At 53.8% G+C, this 25,563-nt stretch overlaps 1 protein-coding gene and 1 long non-coding RNA gene across 2 annotated transcripts; one reads left to right on the top strand and one right to left on the bottom strand.

Moving 5' to 3' along the window:
* Positions 1–7,467: 7,467 nt before the first annotated feature.
* Positions 7,468–8,875, bottom strand: CALML5 (calmodulin like 5). Its single transcript, XM_032258219.1, has one exon. It carries the CDS (start codon positions 8,246–8,248, stop codon positions 7,808–7,810), a length of 441 nt encoding a protein of 146 aa, XP_032114110.1. The 5' UTR covers positions 8,249–8,875; the 3' UTR covers positions 7,468–7,807.
* Positions 8,876–12,280: 3,405 nt separating this feature from the next.
* Positions 12,281–20,821, top strand: LOC116536443. Its single transcript, XR_004262634.1, has 2 exons — positions 12,281–12,497; positions 20,503–20,821. It is a non-coding gene; the product is annotated as an uncharacterized LOC116536443 (long non-coding RNA).
* Positions 20,822–25,563: the final 4,742 nt, after the last annotated feature.

Here is a 25,563-nt window from a genome sequence, read left to right as displayed (position 1 = left end):
AGTAGCTTCAGTTCAGTTCTCCCTTGCTGAATGTCAGTTTCATGTGTGATTCATATTTCAGACACCAAGCACTTACCAAACACTTAAACCACATGCAAAATATTTGATTGAGCCGGTGAACAAATCTGTGAATTGAAACAAGTACTAAGCAATACATTTAAGGTGAAATTAACATGCAAAGTATCCAGTTGATGGAGCCATTGAACAAATCCGTGAATTGAAACAAATACTAAGCAATACATTTAAGTTGAAATTAACATGCAAAATATCCATTTGATTGAGCCAGTGAACAAATCCGTGAATTGAAACAAGTACTAAAGCTATACATTTAAGTTAAAATTCTATTAGGGGAAAGAAACCTGCCAATCCATAAAATCCTGGACATTGAAGTCATGTCCAATGGCTGAATCTTGAATCGGAAGCGCTCCTTCCCCAAAACCATTGACCCAAAATATTAAAAATGAAACAACAAAACAAAAACAGAGAACTTTAAACACTGTCAGGTTATGGTACAACAGTTAGGTGAACTGACTGCTGCTAAAAGAATACTAAGCTAAAAGTAAAACTAAACTAAACATTTAAATTAAGTAAATAAAACATCAAAGAAATAGTCGACACTGCTATAAGAGCTCACCCAGTATGAATTTCTGTGATCTATATTAAGGATTCTTTTAAAATAACTTTTTGGTAGGTGGGAAATACCAGCATATTGACCGTTTGTAGAACTAAGCTTCTGCTAAGTCGATTTTCAGAGAAGCATCTTTCAAAGAACTGGGTTTCCCTGAGTGACCTGAAGCCGCTCCTGCTGGCTGTTCTGATGCTTCCTGGGCTCTGTTCACACTCCTCGGTGCTCTGAGCTGAGACAGGGCACCCTTGTGGACTCATACGTGGAGCGCAGCCTGCTGTCTGCCCTCAAGGGTCTTCAGGGCCACGTCTGTGCATCTCCCGTAACTCACAGTTACCAGCTTCCAGAAGACATTCCGCTACGCGGGTCCCAACCAACCCCACCACAGACCCCCACCTCGAAGCCAGTATCCAGGCAGGCCTGCTCAGGAACCGCCCCTTGGAGGAAGCCCCCGACCTCATTCTGAGCCCCTGAATTCCACTCCAGGTCCTTCTCGGCACCTCGCTCTAAGACCTGAAATGAGCCACTTCCTCTCCAGGCCCTCAGAATCCTTCTTCATCTCTTGGCTCAGTAGATTCAGAGAAGTTTCTGCTGCTTTCTTATTGCCGTGCGACCCCATCAAAGCTCCTTTTTAAGAACGGGCTTGGCAACAATGAGCATCCTGTCTGTGATATTCTGTCTCCCCAGACAGGTCTTCCGCTGCTCTAGGCCGTCTGGGTAGTTTCATTTCTGTCCTTCCTTAACGATTCTCTCTGATTGGCCATCCCCAGACCTCCAAGTCAGCACAGAGCTTCCTGCCACAGCCCTCTTTGCAGGGGCACACCCCTGCCCCCCTGCCTGGCTCCGATTGCCAAGGCCGAGCCCTGGCGTGGGCACCCAGCCTCCCTGATGCCAGGTGGGCCGCAAGCCTGGAGCAGGCTGTGGCTCTGGGATCCCAGACTCTATTCTCAGGACACAATGAATGTTCTGATAGAGACAGAATCTCCGACCTTGGGCCCAGGATCCTGACTCTCCTTCACTGCTCTTCACTTATACCCTCATACCTGGGGCAGTGAGTGTGACTGGGGACTCATTAGTCATACCCACTGCAAGCACTAAGCATGTGCTACGTGGAAGGGCTGCACTGAGCCACAGGTGGACTCCACAGGCAGGGCCACCTTGGGTTGCACTCACAGCAGCATGCTCCAGAAGCCTGGGCTCTGGAGTGGCCTTTGAGTGCTTTCTAGTACCTTCTGCAGGCAGTGTGCCTGGTGCTAGCCTCACAGCACCCAGTAGTCCAGGTATTATTATTGATCTCATTTTCAGGTAAGAAAACTGAGATGCACAGAAGTCAAGGTATTTGCTCAAGGCCACCTGGACAGCAAGTGGCAGATTTGGGGTTTAATTCCTTATCAATCTCATTCTGGAGGCTCCAGGGGTGGCACAACCATTGAATGGAATATAATCAGCCACTAAAAGCAGTGGCATGGGTCTCCATTATTTTCACAAGGAAAGGTGTCCACAGCATAGCATTAAATGTAAAAAAAAAAAAAGGTTACAGAGTCATCTGCATGATGCCATTTCCGAAAAGGAAAAGTACTACAAATAGAGGGATGTGAGTGGATAGAAAAGGAAAGGAAAAAAAGGCAGGGCATGTTCCAAAATATTTACACGTGGTCTTTGCATGGAAAATTGTTTCCATTTTATCCTGCTGTCTATGCATGTGTAGGTGAGCATTGGACTGACAAGTCTTAAGTCCCTTCCCAAAGACCAGTATGACATTTTCCTTCCTGAGAACTGTGTTTCTCTTGCTCCTCTGCCTCCCCACCTTACACAAGGCGCAGCTGAGCCCAGACAGGCAGTTGACCTAAAACCGCCCAGCAGAGCACACTCCAAGTTTCAGGCCTGGAGCCCAGAAGTCTTGACTCCACACTCGTGGGGGCCTGGGGCCTGACCTGACCCGTGAAGGTCTCTGACACTTCCCCCTCTGTGGGGAATGTGCCCCAGCCTGTACAGCAGCTGCCCCTGGGCCCTCCTTCAATATCCTAGGTAGAAAGGCTGAAGGCAGCCCAGGAGGAAGGTCTGGGCTTGGCCTGGCCACACAGGAGACTCCAGGATTCACCTTTCCCCTCTGCTCCCACCACCTGCGATCCCTGCTGCCAGAAGCACCCCCCTCTATGGCCTCCCTCTCAGCAAGATCAGAGCTCATCACTCAGCAGCAGCTGTTTGGGTGGGGTCCACCAAGAAGCCAGGGACCCCCTACTGGGGGGTCAGAGGCTCTTACAGTCCCACTGGGGAAAGATATTGGAAGCCTACAAGGAAGCTTCAGGGCAAGCCAGTGACTCTCCGTGCGTGTGTGTGGAGTGGGCATGAGTGAGTGTTTCTTCCTTAGTGCACTTGCCTGGCTGCTGTCCACTCCATACCCTCCTGGCATGGCCTGGGGAGGGGCTGCAGAGAGACACTCCCCTGGCCTGGCCCTGTCCCCCTGTGCCTGCCCAAACTGTGTGCTGGCATTGGTGCTGCCTCCATGCGGAGCCAGGAAGGATCAGACTCATGACTGGGCCAGGGATCCCGCCCAAGAAGAGGGAGAGGTGGGGGTTGGCTGATTCATAGGATTTAGTTCCATGAAGAGCTGGAGAAATGGTTTCCAGGAAGCCAGAAAGGCAGGAAGAGCAGATACCTGAGGTGGAGAGAGAGGCCCGGGCAGCCGGAGCCCAGGGCGGGAGTGTGGAACGTTGGCATGTCCCTGGAAGCTAAGCAGGAATGTGGTATGAGGCGTGCATCCATGGGTGCTTCCAAGAGGCACAGCGAACTGCTGCTATCAGGCAGAATTCCCAGGGACAGCAGGTGGGCGGCCCATATTCACCTTAGAAACACCTGCCCACAGGAGACTGGGGAAGATCTCTCTCGGACTCCCTCTGCACCCCACGACCTTCCTCCTAGCCCCTCCTCTCATCTTCAGGCTTCTTGCCTTTGCTCAGACTCCAGGGGGGTCCAGGGAGGCCAAGGGGGTCCCTCCTCCAGCAAACATTCATTGAGGGAGGAGTAGCCCTGTTTCTTCAACAGTTCTACATGCCTCGGGCGACACCCTGGAAGGATAGGAATTAAGAACTGCCCCGCAGGCGCACAGGCCCAAGGGGCTGCCCTCGGGGCCTGAGGGAGAAAAAAAAAATGGAGAAACTGCTGTTTATCTAGAAACAGGTAAGCCTTGTCAGTGAGGAATGTGCAGATCGCCCAGGGTTAGAGGATGGCCTTCCCTGCAGAAAAGGCCCTAGGGATTGTAGAGGATGCCTTCTTTAGTCTGGTATCCTGACTGATCCTTCTTCAGTCTGGCATCCTGTGCAATCCCTGGGGCCTTTTCTGCAGGGAAGGTGGCCTTTTCCTCTACAACCCTCCTCCTTGCCCCACTAAAAGATCCCGCAATAAAAGTCAATCACGCCTTCCTGCAATCCCAGCACTTTGGGTGGCAGATCACCTGAGGTCAGGAGTTGGAGACCAGCCTGGCTAACATGGTGTGGTCCACACTGCAGGTCCCCAGGCCTGGTCTCCTGGCTACTCCTCCAGCAGCAAATCAACCTGAGCTGCTTTCTCTCGCCTGCTCCCTTACATGTGGGACTGATTCCTTTTCTAAGTCAGTGGATAGAGAGGGGATGGAAGAGCCAGCAGATGCCTCCATAGCCAGCAGAGACGACAACAGGACCGTGTTTCTGAGGGCAGAACCTTCCTTCCTGGGACCCAGGAACTTCCATTCCAACGTATCTTCTCAAGGGTTGGAACTTGGTCCATTGTTGCAAAGAGAGCCCAGATCTAACCATCATGACGAATCTGGATGTATGTGCTGCCCCTGCAGTGGTAACACTACTGCAGAAAATGTCTTCTTTGGCCAGGCGCAGGCTTGTGCCCGTAATCTCAGTACCTTGGGAGGCCAAGGTGGGTGGATCACCTGAGGTCAAGAGTTCAAGACCAGCCTGGCCAACATGGCGAAACCCCGTCTCTACTAAAAATACAAAAAAATTTGGCCAGGTGTGCTGATGCACACCTGTAATCCCAGCTACTCAGGCAGCTGAGGCAAGAGAATCGCTTGAACCTGGGAGGTGGAGGTTGCAGTGAGCCGAGATTGCACCACTGCATTCCAGGCTAGGCAACAGAGTGAGACTCCATCTCGGGGCGGGGGGAGGGGGCGGGAAATGCCTTCTTGGTTTGTTTTGGGTTTGAAGTGAACACGGCCAGGTGCTGTGGCTCACACCTGTAATCCCAGCACTTTGGGAGGCCAAAGCAGGCAGATCACGAGATGAGGAGTTCGGGACCATCCTGACCAACATGGTGAAATACCATCTCTACTAAAAATATAAAAATTAGCTGGGCATGGTGGCATACACCTGTAAACCCAGGTACTCAGGAGGCTGAGGCAGGATAATCACTTGAACCTGGGGGGTGGAAGTTGCAGTGAGTTGAGATCACGCCACTGCACTCCAGCCTGGTGACAGAACGAGACTCCATTAAAAGAAAAAGTGAACACAAAGGCTTTATTTTTCTTTTGTTATTTTATTTTATTTTTCTCCACAGACACTGGGAAACCTCCTCTTGATCAGCTTGGCACTGAGGAATCACCAATTCAGAAATGAGACTTTGGCAACCGCGCTCCTAAGAGGATGGGGCTTTCCTGGAGGAGCTCATGCGCAGCCAGGATGGGCATGGACTTTGCCGGGGCCTCCTGCTCAGCCAGGTCGCCAGGCAGGTTTGAGGCTGCCTCTGCCCCATTCCGCTCTCACCTCCTCATCTTCTCTCTTCGCTCCCCTCCACAGTCCCTCCTGTTCAGAGCCCTGAGGGAGGAGACTGGGGTGTCCCCTCTCCTCTCCCTAGCGCCAGGTGTGCCCTGCCCACAGCCCAGGCAGAGGAGGGAAGGTCTGGCCTCAGCCCTGAGGCTGGAAGGGCCTGGAGGGCACTGGCCAGGCTCCGAGCCCAGGGCTGGGAGGAACAGGTCACCATGAGTGACCGCAAGAGACTATGGTGACTCCTGAAAATGCCCAGGCGCCGCCTCAATGCCCCAGGCCACCCCTGGCTCCCAGGCTTTGTGCTGAAGTTGGGATAAAGTGGACAGGCCCGCCATGCTCCTCCACAGGTGTGCGCTTCCCGCAGGTGTGCCAAGGAGCACTGCAGGCGGGAAAGTAACGAGTCCTGACTCCAAGGCCAGGCCCCGCCACCTCCCCGCAGCCCGATTTCACCCGCCGCTGCCGTAAGTTGGCCTTGGCTGCTCTTGTACCCACGTGGGGCTTCAGTTTCCACATCTGCCAAGCGAGGCGTGTGGGTCTGACCATCTGAGTCCCAGGACAAAGGGAGCCCTAGGAACCCAGGGCTGTGACGAGCCCAGGTCTCGTTTCTAAACCCCACAGCACCAACACAACCCAAGTCCACACAGGGCTGTGCGCTGCCAGGATGGAGGGTCCAGCCTGCTCACCCCCCTCCTCCTCCCCCTTGCTCTGCCCTTTCCCTACCTCCCCCAACCCTAACTCACACAGATGCACACACACAGAAACACACATAGACACACAGACACACACACACAGAGATATGCACAGATACACAGACACACACAGACTCACAGATACACACACAAACACACACAGAGACAGATGCACACACAGACTCACAGACACACACACCTTCACACACAGACATACACACACAGACACACACAAAGATACACAGAGACACACAGACACACACAGGCACACCTGAACACACAGACACACCAGACACACACACAGATGTACACACAGACACACACAGGCAGACACATACACACAGATGCACACACAGACACACACAGGCAGACACATACACACAGATGCACACACAGACACACACAGGCAGACACATACACACAGATGCACACACAGACACACACAGACACACAGACACATACATACAGAGGCACAGACACAGACACAGATGAGCACACACAGACACACAGACGTACACACAGACACACACACATACACACGCAGGCACACATAGACTCACGGACACACAGACACACAGAGACACACATACACAGACATAGTCATACACAGACACACACAAAGACACACACGGACACAGACAGACAGACACACACAGACACAGACACACAGACACATAGACACATAGATACACAGACACACATACATACACATACGGACACACAGATACACATGCAGGCACACACACAAACACAGAGACACACGGACATACACAGACACAGATACAGACACACACAGAGCCACACAGACATACACACTTGCACAGACACAAACACAAACACACAAACACAGACATACAGATAAACACACACACAGACACACACATACACAGACACAGATGCACACAGACACAGAGACACAAACATACACAGACACACACAGATGCACACATACACACGCAGATGCACACAAGCGCACACAGACACATAAACATACAGAGACTTACACATAGACACACACTACAGAGACACACAAACACGCACACACAGATGCACACACAGACATACACGTATTTTATTTGTAGCCCAAGAGAGGCAGGCTGCACGCAGAGGGTGGTGGCTGGGCTGGGTCTGTCCATTCGAGGCGCGGGGCTCCTGTTTGTGCAGGACACGTGCCCAGGTCCTCACCAGCAGCTCAGGCAGAGCCTGGAGCCAGAGGCACATCCCCTGCCCAACTGCCCTCCGCTCTGAGTCAGGGGAGGCAGGACCTGCCCCTGGGGCCTGTCCAGGCAGTTCTCCCACTGCAGGTGAGAGGGGTCGGCTGGGAGTGGGTGGGCTGGAAGGAGCCCTGGAAGCAGGTGGGGGCCCTTGGAGGCCTCGCCCCACAAACCCCAAGCACATGTGGGATGTGGCAGTCCTTTATTTAGAACATTGCGGGGCTGAGGGACCCTCAGGGCAGCCCCGAGCTGAGGACCCCCATTCCACTGCAGGGCAAAAAGGGACCAGGCCCAAGGAGGCCACCTTCTGCCCAAGGTCCGAAAGCAGAGAAGGTCTTGCAGGCGGCCCAAGGGCGCCGAATCCAGGTCCCAGAGCGCAAAGCCTTCCTCCCGGGGGGAGGCAGTTTCCCATCCACCGACCAGGCTTCCCTGGAAAAGTCCCAGCACAAAAGCAGCAGAAGCAGGCAGCCACAAAGGCTCGGAGGACAGCGGGCCACCGGGTGCAGCAGAACGAAGCTGGGACCCTCACTTCTGGGAGAGGATCCTCGCAAACTCCTCGTAGTTCACACGCCCATCCTGGTCCACGTCGGCCTCGCGGATCATGGCATTCAGCTCCTCCTGCGACAGCTGCTCCCCCAGCTTCTCCATGGCCTGCTTGAGCTCGTCCACGGTGATGTGGCCGTCGCCGTCCAGGTCGAAGGCACGGAAGGCGGCCTGCAGGTCCTCCAGGCCGATCTTGTGCTTCTTCACCACCTCCAGGAACTCCGAGAAGCTGATTTCGCCGTCGCCGTCTCTGTCCAACGTGGCGATGAGCTCCCTTATCTCGTCCTCCGTGAGATCGTTTCCCAGGTACTTCATTGCCTCGCTCAGCTCCTGGGCGTTGATAGAGCCGTTTCCATCCGAGTCGAACTCAGAGAAGGCCTGCTTGTACTTGGCCACCTGCTCAGAAGTCAGCTCGCCAGCCATGCCTGCGTCCCTGCACCTCGCGGAGCCTCCAAGCTACTGCCCACCGGCCCTCACCTGCTGCTCTCAGAGCTCGTGGTCCAGAGTGCAGGCAGCCGCAGTGATCCGTGGCAGCGTCTGTCCCAGGCAGCCCTGCTTGGCATGGAGCCCCCTCCTTTTCTGCAATCAGAACAAAGGGAGGAGGAAGGCTCCCCACCCTCCAAATGCCCGGGGGTGAGAGCCTCCTCCCAGGGAGGGACAGATCAGCTGCAGACAGGAAATGCAGGAATGGGAGTGGGAGGGCTCTTAGGTGCCCAGGAACTGGCATGGGGTTGGGGAATGGGATGGCTAGCCTGCCAACCCCTCCTGGCCTTGACAGCAACCACCTCCCTCCAGAACATTCTGTCCAGTGGCCAGTTTCCCCTGCAGCTGATTCGCAGAGATTCTGAGCAAGCCAAGGGTTCAAGACAGCTTCTCCAGCTTCACAAAGGCCCAGCCTGGAGAGGGAGAGGGCTTGAAGAGATCTCCCTCAGGGGTGCAGTGTTTGGCATTTCCATACCCCTCTCGGGAGCTAATGCCTAGCTCTTGCCCTGAGACTGGGGCTGGTGGAAGGGAAGTGGGTGGTAGTATTGATTCTGCAGGGCGCAGCTGTGGGCATCGTCCAATTCCCAGTCGAGGGTCTAGAGACAGAGGATGGGGCTCGCTGCCTTTAACTTCAAGGAAGCAAGGGACCAGGGCTGCCTTCAGAGCCGCAGCTGGTGCTGAGATGTTGTTTATCAAGTGAACATGATGTGTGATTTCAGAAGAGAGGGAAAAACTTTTTTTCCCAGAATACTTTTTTTCCAGTCTCCCCAGAATACTCCCTTCGAGCTCAGGGATTCCCAGAATTCAGTTCCATTGCCAAGTCCAAGGTTCCCGGTGCAGCTTCCTGCCTCTGGGGAACTGAGTGGCAGCTGTTCCGTTTACAGGGGGTCAAACGGCTGCAGGTGGAGCCTTGCTGCAGCAAGACATGGGGGCCTCAGTGTGCAGCACACCCCAAAGGCGCAGGCAGGGGCAGGAGGAGCAGAGCCGGTGGCTGCCCAAGCTTGGCCTTCCTTGTGGTTTTACTAAGTGTTGGCCCTAAGCACAGAAACCCCCCGGGAACCTACCGGGGCCCTCGGTCTGGCCTGTTCTCTGAAAGGAAATCCCTGGGCCCACTGCCTTGAGCTGCTCTTGGGGCAACAGCTAAGCTTTCGGGAGACCATCCCCAAGTCCTTCCATCCATGTGACCTACAGTTGTGAAGGGACATTTGCCTTGGAGTCCCCAAGATGACTTTCTCAAGAACATCCCCTCCGAGCGCCACAGATTCCTATTCTTCTTCCCAACCCCTGCCTGTACATAGGGAACAAACTCCTTCATTCTCCTGAGAAAGCTGATACATCCCACCTCCCTCCTGTTCAGCCCATCACATAGACCAAGTATGCTCTGCTCCCCTAAAGTGCAACCAGACAAACACCTCCCAGCCCCTCAGTGCTTCCCACGCTCCCCAAGGGAAGCCAGAGACTGCGGTGCCCAACCACTCACCCCATGACCCACAGCCAGTCCCCCAGGGCCACGTGAGGGGCAAACACAGAGCAGTGAGAGGAGGGAAGCTGCTCCAGCCAGCCCTGCTGTGGCAGCTGCTCCCTGAGCTGTGTGTGAGGGGACAGAGGAAGGGTGGGAAGGGCTTGGAAGAGCTGCAACAGAGGGAGAGGCTGAGGTTTGCAGAGAAGGAGCTCCCGGGACCCAGTGAAAAAGGGAAGGTCGTGGTCAGTAGGGAGGGGGTCACCCCACCGGAGTTCAGGGGGACCCAGCATAGAAAGAGCTACAGAGAGGAGGGTCCCAGTTGTCTAACTCATTTTATAAAGATGTCTTGAAGATTTTCTAGCTCACCTCAGTAGTGGAATAATACAGAGGCCTCAATAAATATTGAGTAACCAATTTCTCAATGAAACTGACAACCGGTTTTGGGTGGAGAATGTCGGTCCAGCCAGGAGATGAGGCCAGAGGGGCGTCCTGCCTGGCGAGGGCCTGGAGAGGGTGGGACTCTGAATAGCTGGATTCAGCCCAGCTCCCTGTTTTATTTCCTTAAAGAATACCTGAGGACTTAAATCTGTATTTGCAATTTCCTTTCCTTCTCATCTTGTTGATGGGACCTGTGATTAAAATCCAGATACTTAATAATTATTTCATATCATTTTTCTCAGGTATTAAATACTACTTTGCAAACAATATTAGGAGACTTGAGCTTCCAGTTTCGTCAGTGATGTGGAAACGTGTGTCTCGATATCCTCATCCATAAACTAGGATGATGCACCCACCGTATCTGATCGGATCGAGCAGGGTTGGAGTATTAAGTACAGACCCAGCGGCCGGTGTTATTACCCTACGATAAACCTCATGGTCAATAACAAGCTGGTTCCTGTTCGAGGCAAACCTACCCTTGGGAAAACATGTACTTGAAGGGTATCTCACATTTTTGTGATTCTTCCTCTCTCGACTGAACTGCAAAAATCAATTCAATTCAGTTCAAGCCAAGGCTCAGAGCGTTTGCTGACTTTTCAGTGTCAGCTCCAAACAGAGGCAGTTCCAGTCGGAGCAGAAGCATCTGTTTAGAAAAAGCCTCAGGCTGTCTCGTCGCGAGGCAGGACGATGGTCACTATTCTCTCACAGTGTCCCGTAGGGAAAGTCCCCTGACTTCTCGCTGGGTGCTTCCCAACCCGGGGTCGTTTCCTCCCTAACGCATTCTCTTTTCAGAGCATGTACCAGCACAGAGATCATTTGTTCCATCCGCCCCACAGCCTCCCGTCGCAGTATGCAAGCCGTCAGCTGCCTTGGCTCAGCCTCTGTGGGTGAAGGTTGCACTCCCTTCCTTTGGGGTCAGCACTAGGGACACCAAGGACAGCCATGCACGAGTGACCCCCATCACAGAGGGCGTGGCACAGCCCAAATGGGGGCTCCCAAAAGGGGACAAGATGGCATTTGTCGTCACACCTAGACGAGCTTGGTCAAGCCCCTCTGCCTTGGCGGTTTAGCACAGCAGCTGGTGTGGAGCCTGGCTTTGAGGAGGGAGAAACGCCTTCTTTCCAGCTAAGGTGCACTGCCAGGCGATGCCTCCTGCGCATATCCCTGTGTGAGCAGGGGCCAAGGGCATCATCTGTCCTCCACTCCATGAAGAGCCCGAAGCAGGGGTGCTCAGCCACTGGCTTTATGTCCCACAGCTGAGCTCCCCCAACCCAGGGACCCCAAGAGAAGCAAACCCAGCAGAGCGGTGAGGAGAAGAAAAATGCCCCAGCCAGCCCTCACGTGTCGGCTGCCCCCTGAGCTGTGTGCGAGGGGTCTACGAGAGCTGCAGAAGGCTGGGAAGAGCTGCAGCAGAGGGAGAGGCTGAGGTTTACAGAGAGGGAGACAGGGACCAGGTAAGAAAGAGAAAGTCATGATCAGCACAGAGGACGGAAGTGAGGGGGTCGCAGGGAGATGGTGTTTTGTGATTGAGTGCTGGAAGTCGGTTCTTCTGCCCTCTCCCTCGCCTCTCAGCTGAGCTCCTCATGGAGACAGCAGCTATCCCTGCCACCCTGGAGGAGAAAGGGGGTCTCTTTCATTGAGGAGGATTGAAGACATCCGCACTTGCTGTAGGAAGGATAGAAACCTCTGTAAGGCGGCTGCACCGGTCCCCAGAGGCAGGAAGGGGAGAGTTATCATCAGTCATGGGACTGCCTTGTGCAGTAGCTGTGTGCACATGTGCTTTTGTGTATGTATGTAGGTGCGTGGTGGGCAGGGGAGGTGTGCGGTGTGTAGGGGAGGTGCGCGTGTGTAGGTGTGGGTTTGTGTGAGCATGTGAGTGCAAGTGTGCCTCGTGTGTGTGTGTGTGTGTCAGGAGGAGTTATGTAGGGTGTAGGGTGGTTGTCCTTCCTTCAGGAGAGGCCAACTCTAGCTTTCATACCAGACTGACCCCAAGAACAAAAACACCCTCTGGCACTTCTAATACGGTTTAGCTCCTCAGTGCGGAGAAACCAGTCAAACAGGTCCCGGAGCCTGGGCCAGAGCAGGGACTCCTCTCACAGGTCTGTGTTTGCAGAAACTGATCTCACTTGGGACCTGTGCACAGCCCGACCTTCTCTAGGGACAGGGCAGCCCCGGGGCAATGAAAAGGGGCTATGTGGAGGGTGCAATCTATGGAAGAGAACGCCAGGGACCCAGCTACACAGAGCTCATCTCCCCTGCAATTATCCTCAGCAATGAGCAATAGAAATGGTGAGTGATTGCGCCGGCTTCACAGGTAGCTGGCTCCAATACCTCTGTCCTCGATGCTCCCGCACGCCGCGCACCTCTGCTACACACTACACACTTCCCCTACACACCGCGCACCTCCCCGCACACCGCGCACCTCCCCGCGCACCGCGCACCTCCCCGCGCACCGCGCACCTCCCCCGCGCACCGCGCACCTCCCCGCACACCGCGCACCTCCCCCGCGCACCTCCCCCGCACACCGCGCACCTCCCCCGCGCACCTCCCCCGCGCACCGCGCACCTCCCCCGCGCCCCTCCCCGCACACCGCGCACCTCCCCCACACACCACACATGTTCCCAACAGCGTGTGGTCGGATCACTGGGGTCAGCTCCCGGCTTCTGCACTTTGCTACCTGTGCGGCCTGGGTGAGCTGCTCCACCCCAAATGCTGCGTGCTTCCTGGTGAAGAAGATGGTACCAGTACGTGCCTTATAGTAGCCTTGAGAGGGTCAAGGCCCTGCAAGAAAGCCTCTGCCCAGCACCTGGCGAGAGCAAGCACTCAGCAGGCAGGAGCTGCCCGACCCTCCTCCACCCCCACCCACACCTGCTCCCTGTTGGGTGCTGCTCCAGGCTGCTTCCTGGCCAAAGCAGACGTACCCTCACTGCATACTCAGGTGCCAATTCTAAGTTCTCAGGGCTTCAGCTGAATGAAGAAACACCTGATATCACTGATGCCATGGACGGCATTGGCCTTGCTGTCCACTGCACTCCTGGCATCTGCCATATAGACCACGTGTGTGGAACACGCTTGACAGAGGCACATAATTCTACAGGAAATCGCAGGGTGAGGAGTTGGAGGGTAGAGAGCTCCGTTCCAGTCCCTGTCCAATCAACAGTGTGATTCTTAGGCTACAACAACCTGAAGTCACACCAGGGTGTTCCCTGGGCAAAGGGCAGAGCCCCCATTCCCTCTCCTGGGAGGATGCTCGTGGATTCTCGGGGGGAAGAGAGGCTCTGGAGCTGGCGTGGGTTGCTATTTATACAGTGCCCGCAATCTGTCTAGACTTGCTGGGTTACTTGGCAAGAGCAGTCCTCCCCCAGACTCTGACCCATCAATGACACACCTGGGAACCTGGCAGGACACCCCTGGCTCTGTGTCCCAGACCAGAGCCTGCTCATCGGTCCCCCCCCCCCAGCCCTGGTTCTTGAGAGAGGTACTTACCCAAGAACTGAAATATTTTAACTTGGACCGTGTTGGAAATCTAACGTGGATTATATGTTTTATTCCCTGTCACCATAAACAAATTAGATGGAGTATAATCCCAGTGGTTTAAAATGATACATAAGACCCTCTATTCACTGTGCAGAGGTTTGCATGGGGTCTGCCATACATGAGACAGTCCCGGTTGGCGGTGATCTCCCAGGTGGTCCTTCCCACCTGCTGTCGTGGGGTAGGTCCCTCTTCCTCTCCCTCTCCCGTGGGTCTTCTCAGCATGTCCTGTGCCCCTCTTCATTTCACAGCTACTATTGGCAGAACTTTTAAGGCAGAACTCAAAGTTGTCAAGAAATAAAGAAATTAACCAAGCTTATAAATCGGCAGTGTTCGTGAAATAACGCTAAGAAAGCAATCATTCTGAGGGTGGTGCTCAGGACAGCCGATGTATTTCAGGATTCAGAACCATATTCTGAAGCGTGAAGATTGCCGTGAGCCTGAATGCTGGACAAGGTCAGGGATGGTGGGGATCCTGTTCACTGCTGTCACACACACGTACAAAAACTCTTCGGAGAAGTTTAGACCTAAACAGCTAAATGCAAGTAGATGGATGCAAGTGAGAGGTGAGAGAGGAATATATTTAAATAATTCTGGAAACCCAGAAGTTATCAAAGAAAAGGTAGGTATATTTGAGTACGTATAAAAAAGGGAAAACCTTTTGTATGAGCAGAAAAAAAAAAAGACTATAGATAAAAATGATAGATCTTGGGGGAGATGATAACATACAAAGGATTTCATATACAAAGAGCTTTGAAATTGTCAAAACTACAACAATAACAATTCAATAGGAAAATGAGCCAAGGATGTAAGTAGCCAATTCACAGAAAAGCAAATTCAAATGGCCAACCAACAGTAAAAGACGCTAAACTTCGGCAGCAGAGGAGGAAGTGCAAACTGAGATATTAATGAGGCATCATTTCACGCCCGATCTAGCTGGCAAAAATTGAATTAATTAAAATACCTACTGCTAGAGAAGATATGAAGACATTGTTATCCTTCCACATTGCTGGTGAAAAGGTCAGATCTGACGGCTTTATTCTTAGTAACCTGGCAATGTGTCATGTATTACAACTAATAACAGGATTTTACATTGTGAACAAAAATCTAGGATGTTAATACAGGTTGCAGAGATACCGATAGGCAGAAGAGGGGGTGAAAAGATGGAAAAGGCTGAATGATATGGTCATTGTGTGTGGGGGGGGTGTGGGAGTGTGCGTGTGTACGTGTGTGTATGCATGTGTACAAGAAACTGGATGAAACATTTTTAAAGGATCTTTGTTTTGCTAAGTATCTCCTACTTCTTTTTCTTTTTTTTCTTTTTTGAGACAGTGTCTCGCTCTGTCACCCAGGCTGGAGTGCAGTGGTGTGACCTTGGCTCACTGCAACCTCCGCCTCCCGGGTTCAAACAATCCTCCCACCTCAGGCTCCCGAGTAAGGCCCATCCCAGGGAGAGCCGGAGACAAGGAGGCCCTGGGCTTAGGAGCTCTGGCTGCATCCACCGTAGAGAGGTTAAGAATCCCCTTCCTGCTATGGGGCTGCTGCAAGAAGCAAAAGGGAAGGTGCCCGTAGCCTGCAAAGCACCCTACAAAGGCAAGGGACTGGCCTTCCCTCCACATTGTGAGTTCCACCTTCTTGAGATCCCACCTCCCACCAGGAGCTGCGGGTGCTCAGCCAGTGGCCCGCCCAGTGAGTGGGTGGCCACTTGGAGGCTCTCAGGACACAACACCTCCACACCGTGGCTCTTCATACCCGATGGCGTCACGCAAGGAGACGACGGCCCCGGGTCCAACACGGGCCAGGAAAGCAAGAGAGATGTGGGCATGTGGTCAGAGAGGAAAGGAGGCGGTCACCGTGCAGGACCATAGGGCCCTGTGTGGAGGAGGGGGCGAGCCAGATGGTGTCCTCTGCCCCTGGTACTTGCTCTCCTCTGCGCTTGCCATTAGGCACATGGGCCTGGCAGGGACAAAAAGGGCACCGGTTCTGACTCAGCGGGAGCAGTGAGCCTGGAAGAGCCACCTCCTCCCTCTGGCCCGACAGCAGCCCAGAGGCCATGCCCCACTCCTGCTGACCCCACAGGCCCAGTCCCCTCGGTAGGAGGGTCCTTGTGTAGTTCCAGGGGAGGGTTGGCTGCTCCCCGCCTCTCAGGAGTTCTTGCCACAGGAAACCTGTTCTGCAGGAGCCAGCCTGTCTGCAGGAATGGCCAAGTGTCCTCTCCACGCCAGAGCAGGTCCAGGCACCAAGCTCAGCTTCAGGGCACCCTGGGCGGGGCTGCGTCCTGGGAGGAGAGCAGGGCTGCCCTAGAGAAGGAAGGGGGAGACGAGGACAGGAGAGCCCTGTCCTTACGGGCTCCTTGGAGGGGAGCCCAGAGACGGGAACCCGGGCTACCAGCAAGTCTGGCCCTATGTCTAGGGTGGAAATGAAGTTAGGTCCCACGAGAGGCCACTGGCTGAGGCGAAGCCGGCAATGGCGGCGGGGACTGAGGGCCGGAGGATCCTCCTCCCAAAACCACCCTGCTGCCCTCCCACCCAGCCTCCGTCTTTGGGCCTCCCCACATTGCACCCTCTCCTCCCAGGACTCCCCACCACACCCTTCTCAGGCCATCCAGACGCAAGCAGCCCCCTAAAGCAGCTCTGCCCCCCACAGGCCACCACTGCCCTCCTTCACCCAACTGCACTTTGCCCCTGACCTCCCGAGGGTGCCTGTGTACCTGTCCATCTCCCCCACCTACCAGGCTGAGGTCCAGCCACAAGGCAGGGCTGTTCTCCCGGCCACCCTCAAATTCGTTGGGGTTAGTCACAGACAACACTTTGGGCAGTCAGGCCCACTGACTGAGAAACCTCACAGGGCTCCTGGCAGAGCCGCCCTTCACCCTACGCTCAGCCTTGCAGGGTCCACGTACTTGGACGGGTCGGCAGGTGCTGGACTCTGGGCTCAGAAGCAGGAGCGTGCAGCTGGCAGCCCAGGGCTCCCGGGGCAGGAGTCCCAGCCCTGCTCTTCCTCCCGGCCGCCTGACTCCGTTTCTGCGTGTGCCAGAGCTCAGCGCCAGTGGCCTGTGGAAACCTTCAGCCCTGTCTTTGGTCCTGGGATTTTCTGAGTGCAGGGAGTGGGTTGAGGGAAAATGTGCTTCCAGGTCAACGTGCCTTCCTCTCGCTTGGACATGCTCACCAGTCAGTCATTCATCAGTGACCCTCTCCTCCCGTGTCTGCAGCCAGGCCCAGGACAGCTGTCATAGTTAACCCCGTTTCAGAGGCTGGGAAGCCAAGGAATGAAAAGAAGGAGCCGCTCCTCAGAAGGGAGGCTGGAATCAACATACAGAGCTGAGACCCGCGTGGCATTCATCCCACACCAGCTGCCCTGGGTCCAGGAGCTTCCCCGAGTGCGTCAGGCTCCTGATCCCAACCAGTGGTGCAGGGCTCCTCGGGCCCCTCCTTCCCCGCCCACCCGGATCGTTACCCAGGGTCCATCCCCCCTGGACTCGGACATCTTTCAAACCCCACTTCCAAGGATTCTACGCCTTTTCCACAAATATTTTTTCAGGTCTCTTCTTGGATCCCCCGCTCTCGGGTGGAGGTTTCATTGTAAAAGACACACGTTTGCCGTTTTCCTCCAGCACTGAAGCTTCCCCAGCCACCACATCCCACTTTCTTATGAACCCAGATGTCCTCCGCCCCTCACCCCCAGCTCCAGTTTCATTCTGTTTGCATTTTTCTAGGACAGGCTCTACTCCCACAGCCCCTTCTCCTCAACTGGGTGACATTTAAGAAGCGTTGGCGTTGCTGCTGGCCCAGAGGCTGGGACGTCCTGGACCGGCCTGGCCACGTCTCCTCCTTCCTCCTCTCTTGGGATAAGATGCTCTCAGCCCTTTCTGCACCGCCGCAGCTTACCTTCCCTCTCCTTCCCACAGTCTGGTTGGGCCAACCTCGGCTTTCCCAGCCCCAGAGCTGTTTCTCCTTCCTGCTTCCTTCTTTCGGGAAGTTGCTCTCCCTTGCTCTGGAGCCTCAAGCTGACTTTCATGAGAAGTCACTAGTTCATACCTTCTTCATGATGGTGGGACACTGATGTGATGTCCACAAGCCCCCTGGACACAGCTCTGTGCTGGGTGCACACTGGCTTTGGGGTTCACACCACCCTCTGTGGTGGGATTTCCAAGAAACCCCCCCTACCACCACCACCAGGGCCCAGTAAAGTCAGCTGCCACCAGCTTTATCCTGAACTCAAACATCCACTGTAGCTCGGCCACACTTCAGTGCCCAAACTAGGCAGAGCCACGTCAAAGCCACGGCTGCCCCCATTACCCGAGGAGGACAGGTGATGTGCCCTTCCTAGGTGCCAGGTGCTGTGCTATGGGCTTTGATGCGTGACCTCATTTTCCCTCTCCTTTTATTCTTATTAAAATAAGGGTAAGCAGGTGAAGTAATTGAGGCTTAGTGAGGTCACAAAACCAGTTCATCAAAGAGGTGGAAATGTGAATCTAGGTTTGCCTGATGCCAGAGCCCAGGCTCTTATCCAGGGCGCCCTAGCGTCTGCTCATCATCTGATAGCTTCATCCTTCCTTCATAAGCCGTGGAAGGCAAAACTCAGCCCCAGCAGCCCCGGACTGGACGGCGACGCTTTCTAGCGCAGAAGCCCAGCCCAAGGCCCCAGTGTTGTTCTGCACCCTCAAGTGGAGAAGCACATTCACAGCTTCCCCCAGGCTTGGCACGGGCAGGGGACTATGGCCAGGAGTGGGAGGGAGGGCACCTGCTATGCTGGGAAGAGGTGGCAGTCCAGGCCCGGCTCTGCCTCCCACCTGATGTTTTTATAATGGCATTTGTAGCCTTGTATTTTATTCAAGATAAAATGTTTGAAAGTAACCCATGCTTCTTTAAAATTTTTAGAAATATTCCAGAGTGTATAAAACACAAAAATTCCTTCCACACTTTCTCTCCACTTCCTGGAGATAATCATTGCTAATACTTTTTTCAAATATTTACCGATACTTATCGTTGACAGCATTTATGCTCATTGCTGAGGGTTTTTTTTTGTTGTTGTTATTGTTATGCTTTAAATTCTGGAGTACATGTGCAGACCTTGCAGGATTGTTGCATAGGTGCACACATGTCGTGGTGGTTTGCTGCCTCCATCCCCCTGTCACCTACGAGTCAGTTTTTTTTTTAATTTAATTTTATTTATTTGAGACAGAGTCAGACTAGAATGCAGTGGCGTGATCTCTGCTCACCACAACCTCCGCCTCCCAGGTTCAAGTAATTCTCCTGCCTCAGCCTCCCAAGTAGCTGGGATTACAGGCATGCGCCACTACACCTGGCTAACTTTTGTATTTTTAATAGAGGCAGGGTTTCACCATGTTGATCAGGCTGGTCTTGAACTCGTAGCCTCAAGTGATCCGCCTGCCTTGGCCTTCCGAAGTGTTGGGATTACAGGTGTGAGCCACCATGCCTGGCAGTTTTAAAATTTTAATGCAGTCATCTGGTTACTGTACAGTTCAGTGAAATACACTTCTGTGAAATCCTTGGAAGCAATTTCACCAAGAGCTTGCTATCATTTGATCAGTCCCTATTTATGTGAGTCTATCATTATCTTAACTTCCGGAACATTCTGTGACAAGCTGGCGTGGGCTTCCCCCTTCCCTGATAACTCAGCCTCTCTAGGTTGAAAATCTCTTTACTTCACCTTTGACTTCTCCCTCCCTTTTTAATTTCTCCTTTGTGCTTTTATGTCTGTGTTCTCCTTGACACGTGTGGAAATAATGATTCGATTCCTGAAGATCATTAGCCTTACTCTTCTCAAGAGCTTCCTGCGCAGGTTTTGGTTTGTGTTTGCTTTGTTCTTAGCATGACTGACTACTTTTTGGCATCTTAAAAAGAGAGAGCCCCGCTTTTCCCCTTCCTCCAGCCTCGCTTTTGTTACACGTTAATATCTTTCTGTTCTGGTGGGAGTCGCCTCATCTTCCCCGCCCCTGCCACACACATCAGCTTGATTCTGTTCCTCTCCATGACTTGATTCTGTTACTATACACAGATGTCTGCTTTGCCACATGGCACTCTCTGGTTTTCCTTGCCCACAGTCCTCGCTGATACCAGCCCATTTTCTTTTCTTCAGCACATTCCAGGCTGTGCTTATTTACAGTCAAAGCAGCGTCTGGAACTCCAGTCCTCTGAACTCACTTGAAATATTTGGATTCACTGTCCTGTTGTATTTGCTTCCCAAGCTAGAACGTGTTCTCCTACGATACGTCTGAAATCCTTTCCTCAGGGTATAGTTTATACGTATAGGATGCAGAGTTTTGCAACTCGGACAGCGCTTTTTCCCAGTGGCCAGCACGTTGAACCCCAAACACGGGCTCTTCCCGTGTCATACAGCTTCCTTTCCACCTCCTATGAAGAGGGTGTCTTCTCTCCCGAGCCTTCTGTCTGCAAAGGGAAGGCCACTACTGTTCACACCTCAACTTCTCAGGGAGCCAAAGCTGCTCCATGGAGATCTCGGTGGAGTCACGCCACGCTTCCCGCTGGGCCATCCCACCGGGCGACAGAGCCCCCACAAATGCTGACCTGCTGCATCACATTAGCAAAAATGCCTGTTCCAGCTTCTAATCCCTCTTCTCCCAAGAACTCAGACCAGGCACGAAGCGTTGGGGTCTGGGAGAGAACATGCAGCGTGGGAGGGAGGCATCTGGCTGAGGGTGGGCATCAGCACCCCCATGTCTCACCAACAGCGGTGTTACTGGACAAGTCCCGAACCTCTGCCTTTCTTCCCTCAGGCTCAGAACCTCCCTGGGCTCCATGCAGAGAGTGTCTGGGTCCTGGCAGGAAATACGCCCGCGAGCTCCTTGGCAGTAGCACTTTGCCGAAACCACCCTGAGGTCTCGGGCCAGGCGTGAAGCTGACACAAAGTAGACTTGCAGTGCGTGTTCATTTGTTGAATGCTAAGAAAAGAGTGGATGGCCGGATGGATGAATACAGGAGTGAGTGGAATACAAAGCTCTGCTAGCATTCCTTCCCCCACCCACCAGTCCATTCTGCAAAACAGAGTCCACCCTCTCTGTGGATCCGAAATGCACATGGAACCTCATTTCCACACGTGGCTGCCTTCACACGTGTGCCGGACGCATCTCAGGGGAATTCCTGCGAAGGTTCCGCGGGAGAACTTCCTTCCCTGGGGCCTGCCACCTGCAGCCTCACAGCCCCTGCTCCCCCAGCCCCGCCAAGAAGCCATGTGTGAGCTCTTGTCCATTCTCTCCTTTCCTCTGCGGGATTCTCCACCCTAACCAAATTCCTCAGGACTCCCTGCAGCCAGGAATGGCAGGAGAATCTGGGGAAAGCAAAAGCAGCTCCAGAGAAGCCCTTTCTCCTCCCCGTTCCTTTAGGGTTCCTCCCTTCTTGCCTCCAGTTCTCTACTGTGTGTTCCTTCTTCCTCATTACCAAGCTCCCCTTGTGGCAGAGACTCACCCATGGCGTGTCCTCAGCCAAACTGGGCAGGAAAAGCTCAGCACTTCGCACACCCCACTCCCTCATTTCCTCCCTAATGGCCTTCGTCCCTGAGTTCTCTTGGGCCATGGACTCCCTCACTCCTGCCCCTTCCTCACCATGGGCACCTGCCGCCTTTCTGAGGGCGCCCCCGAACTGAAGCTCCAAACCCAGCCTTTCGCTGGCAGCAAAGCTCAGTCTCAGGCTGGTGCCTTCCCACCTCCTCCACGCACCTTTAGAGATGAGGTGAGAAGCTATCTGTTCTCTTCAGTTTACACATGCAGAAATGAATACACAAAAATACCAAGAGGCGGCCGGGAGTGGTGGCTCACGCCTGTAATCCCAGCACTTTGGGAGGCTGACGCAGGCAGATCACGAGGTCAGGAGATGGAGACCATCCTGGTCAGCATGGTGACACCCCATCTCTACTAAAAATACAAAACTTAGCTGGGCGTGATGGCGCACACCTGTAATCCCAGCTACTCTGGAGGCTGAGGCAGGAGAATCCCTTGAACCTGGGAGGTGCAGGCTGCAGTGAGCCCAAATCACACCACTGCACCCCAGCCTGGGGACAGAGCAAGACTCCCTCTCAAAAAAGAGAGAAAAGAAACACCAAGAGGTTTGAACTGAATTGTGTCCCTGACAAATTCATAGGCTCAAGTCCTGCCCCTCCATGGTATTTGCAGGGGGCTCATCTCATTAGGGTGAGTTGAGGTCATGAGAGGTGGGGCTCGTGGAAGTCACCATACAGATGAAAAGTGTATCCCTAGTAACACAAAGTAATAGTGACTACTTATGGCGCTCCTAAGATGTGAGAGGCCCGGCCGCTCTTTGGAGCCTTCTCATGCCTTAATTCATGTCACTCTTGTCACCTCTGACCTGGACGCTGCCATGGTGCCACTGTACAGATGAGGATCTGAGCCATGGCAGCTGCAATTGCATGATGCACATGAAACAGCTGAAAGCAGAGGTGGGGAAAGGAGGGAGGCTGGGTGGCCTGGGCGCCTGCCCTTCACCTTCCCTCGCCCCCACACACCCTCGGAGGACCTCTGCAGAACCCAAGGGTTTCGAAGAGCAGAGCTCAAAACCACAGCCGTAAATAACTAAGGCAGGCTCTGATGGAATGAGGAAACGGGAGTGCACTTTGCCACATTGCTTTGCCTGCCTTAAATCTCTCACCAGGGTCCTGAGCCCACGCCCTAAACCTTCCTGCCTTCCCCACACATCCCCCGTGTGCCCGCAGGTGACCCATCGTCACGGGGCTGCTTGCGCCACACGTGTGGGTACAGACACATGCACACGCACGTGCCTGCCTTCCTGCATTAAATGCTAAGGTTTTCTTCTGAAGCAGAAACTTCAAAAGCTGGAATTGGAAACAGAAGCTCTTCCTGCTGCTTGGGGAACTCCTTATCCTTCAAGGAAGATCGACTTGTTCTCTCAGAGATAATTATCCTGCCCCTTTGGTTGTGGAGGCTTAGAGTAACAAACCGTCCTACTTAGCTAATCATCGAATGCATCTTGGTATAAAAAGAGCTGTAGCATGTGGCCAAGCCCCTCTACTTCCCCCTTACTTCATACTTTTCATACTTTTGAGACAGAGTCTCACTCTGTCACCCAGGCTGGAGTGCAGAGGCACCATCTCGGCTCACTGCAATCTCTGCCTCCTGAATTCAAATGATTCTCCTGCCTCGGTCTCCTAAGTAGTTGGGATTATAGGCACGCACCACCATGCCCAGCTAATTTTTGTATTTTTAGTAGAGACAGGCTTTCACCATCTTGGTCAGACAGGTCTTGAACTCCTGACCTCAGGTGATCTTTCCATTTCAACCTCCCAAAGTGCTAGGATTACAGGCATGAGCCACTGCGCCCAGCCCATATTTTCCGTCATTTTTTTCAAAACATCAAGCATCAAGTTTGAAAGGTCAGTGGATCATACAAATAAAGCCCTCCCAGAACCAACCCCCATTCTCCCTCCCCGCCCTCTCTCCTCCCTTCCCCTCTGTCCAGACCCTTCACCTGCACCTCTCACCACCCAACACCCCCAGCACAGGCGGGGCCCGTGAGTGAGCTCCCAGCGGGCTGTCAGGGAAAGTTCCAATCCCTACATATTTCGCAAGAAATAACCCTTTCCCAGGAAAGCAACAAGAATAGATTTTTATTCATTTGGCTGCTTTTATCCTGAGACCTATTTCTGGTCTGCATTGGTTTAGGGCTGAGCGTTTAATACTGGTTTAATCCCACTCGCTGTCAGGAACTAAGCACAGGCCACGTTAATGCCCCTTACTTGGCCCCTTTGGAAACACATCGATGGAGGTGCTCAGCAAGGCTCAGGAGCTGACCTCTGCAGCCCCGGCAGCCATAGAACTCGATTGTGCTGAGAAGGCAGCTCTGGCAGGGCAGGGTAGCCCTGGGCTACCTGGTGCAAACTGCAAGACCTGATGTGAGGACGTGCCCTGCACAGCCTCCGCACAATCCCATTGTTTGGCTTGGGGGATCCGTGCTGCAGGTGAGGGCCGACCAGGTAAGAGGACTGACTCCACGTGATGACCAGGCAAGAGGCCACGCAGGGCGGCAGGCTCCGGGGAGCGTGCTCACGTGCCGGCTTTTTACGTGACGATCTGTCTGTCAGAGTTCAATTAAACCAATCACTGCTCTGTTCCGGGACAGTGATCTCCTCCCGGAATGTCAACTCCAGCCCAGCCCAGGACACAGCCCTGTGTGAATCTTGATGCGTCACATGAGACAGACCAAAAGTCACCCGAAGAGCTGGGCCAGGCAGCACATCTGGAGGAGGCCATCAAGAGGCGGTGGGAAAGGCAGGCCCAGGGCTCCTGCTCCTGCGGGAAATCCCTCCGTCTGTGGGGAAGCAGGGAGGCTGACTGAGAAAGGGTGCTTTCACCCCGTGGTCAGTGGGAGTTGCAGCACAGAGCAAAGCCTATCTACTGTCAGGTCAGTCCGGGCCTTGGATGCGAAACGAAGCAGCAGTATCTGGTCGATTCCATGGGCAGGACACAGATAACACTGACGTGCTCGTCCACGGTTCCTCCACATCCCCAGTAGCTCACCGTCGCATCCTCCATCTCCGTTTGGTCGCAGTTGCTCATTGGAGTGTGAACTGCAAACATCCCAGCTCCACAGCATATCTTGTGCAGCCCCTGCAAATCCAGGCACATCTGATCATGTCCAGAAGACTTGTAGGGAGCCCGTGATGGAAAGTCACTGGCAGGAAATTTTGATGCTGGGAAAAAAGACCCCAAAGTTGAGCCAGGCAAAGAGGCCAAATGAAAAGATGGCCCGAGACAAGGAGAAGCCAAGGAGTTTGCTCTGTGAGGCGTTGTGGCGGGGGTGCGGGGGAGGGTGTCCCAGCAGACATTTTTAAATTCTTCCATTTGTGTGTTTCCCAGGTAATCCTACAAGTCGTGCAAGGAACCCTCTCCCATCAGTGGGTGATGGTCGAGGTCCTGACGAAGTGCCACTGGCCGTGCTCCAAGAGCGGGGCCGCCCTCCCAGGCTCCTCCTTCCACCTCTCTCCTGAGCCCCCCACACCCTCTCCCCACCTGGCTCCTCCAATCTGCCCTAGTTGGGCTGTCAGCCTAAATTTCAAATTCGGCTTCGAGCCGGGAGTATCTTTCCGATCTCCACGGGTTCTTTACTAAGGAGAGAAGTCCTCTCTTCCCCCGAGACCTGCCGGCACATACCATCTCGGCAGTTCCTGGCCTCTCTCTAAGGAGCCTGCACTGGAGTCCCTGCTGGTGCCCGTAATAGAGAACTGGGGGTGAATACTGCGACGTACTGGAGGGCTTCCAGGAAGCTGGGTCCGTGAGCCCATGCCTCCTGAGGCCGACACAGCACATATGGTATGGGGACAGGTTCTCATTCTTGCAGAGATACGGACAGAGGAGAAGCCTGGTGGTCAGTGTCCACCGGTGCCAAGCCTCAGCAGCTGCTCCCAAGGGCCAGCATGGAAGTCTCCAGCCACCACTGAGCCACATGGCAAATGAGGACAGTGGGGAAAAAAGAACACAGGCAAATAAAACAGGCACTTGGGCAAGGCCATTTGAGGCGTAGCAGGGAATGTTTTGAACCAGAACTTGAAGGAAGGGTGAGGTTCCAACAGTCCTTGTGCAGTTGCTCTTTGATGACAATGTGATCCTCTCGTGCTGTTTACTTGGCAAACACCGAGTGAAGTCGGTGCGGCAGAGGGCCTGTCCTGTCTAAGGGGGCTTGACGGGGAAAGAAGTTGAAAACAGCCCTGGCTCTTGTGAAACTAAGATGGAAAGGAGCTAAAGGAGGGAGTGAAACAGAAGTCATGGGAGGAAGCAGAAGGTTAATTAAAAGTGCGTATTCAGGGAAGC

Source organism: Sapajus apella, unplaced genomic scaffold, assembly GCF_009761245.1.
Source record: "Sapajus apella isolate SASKATOON/1434 unplaced genomic scaffold, GSC_monkey_1.0 scaffold100, whole genome shotgun sequence".
Classification (NCBI taxonomy): Eukaryota; Metazoa; Chordata; class Mammalia; order Primates; family Cebidae; genus Sapajus; species Sapajus apella.
This window is presented reverse-complemented; position numbering and strand designations above follow the sequence as displayed.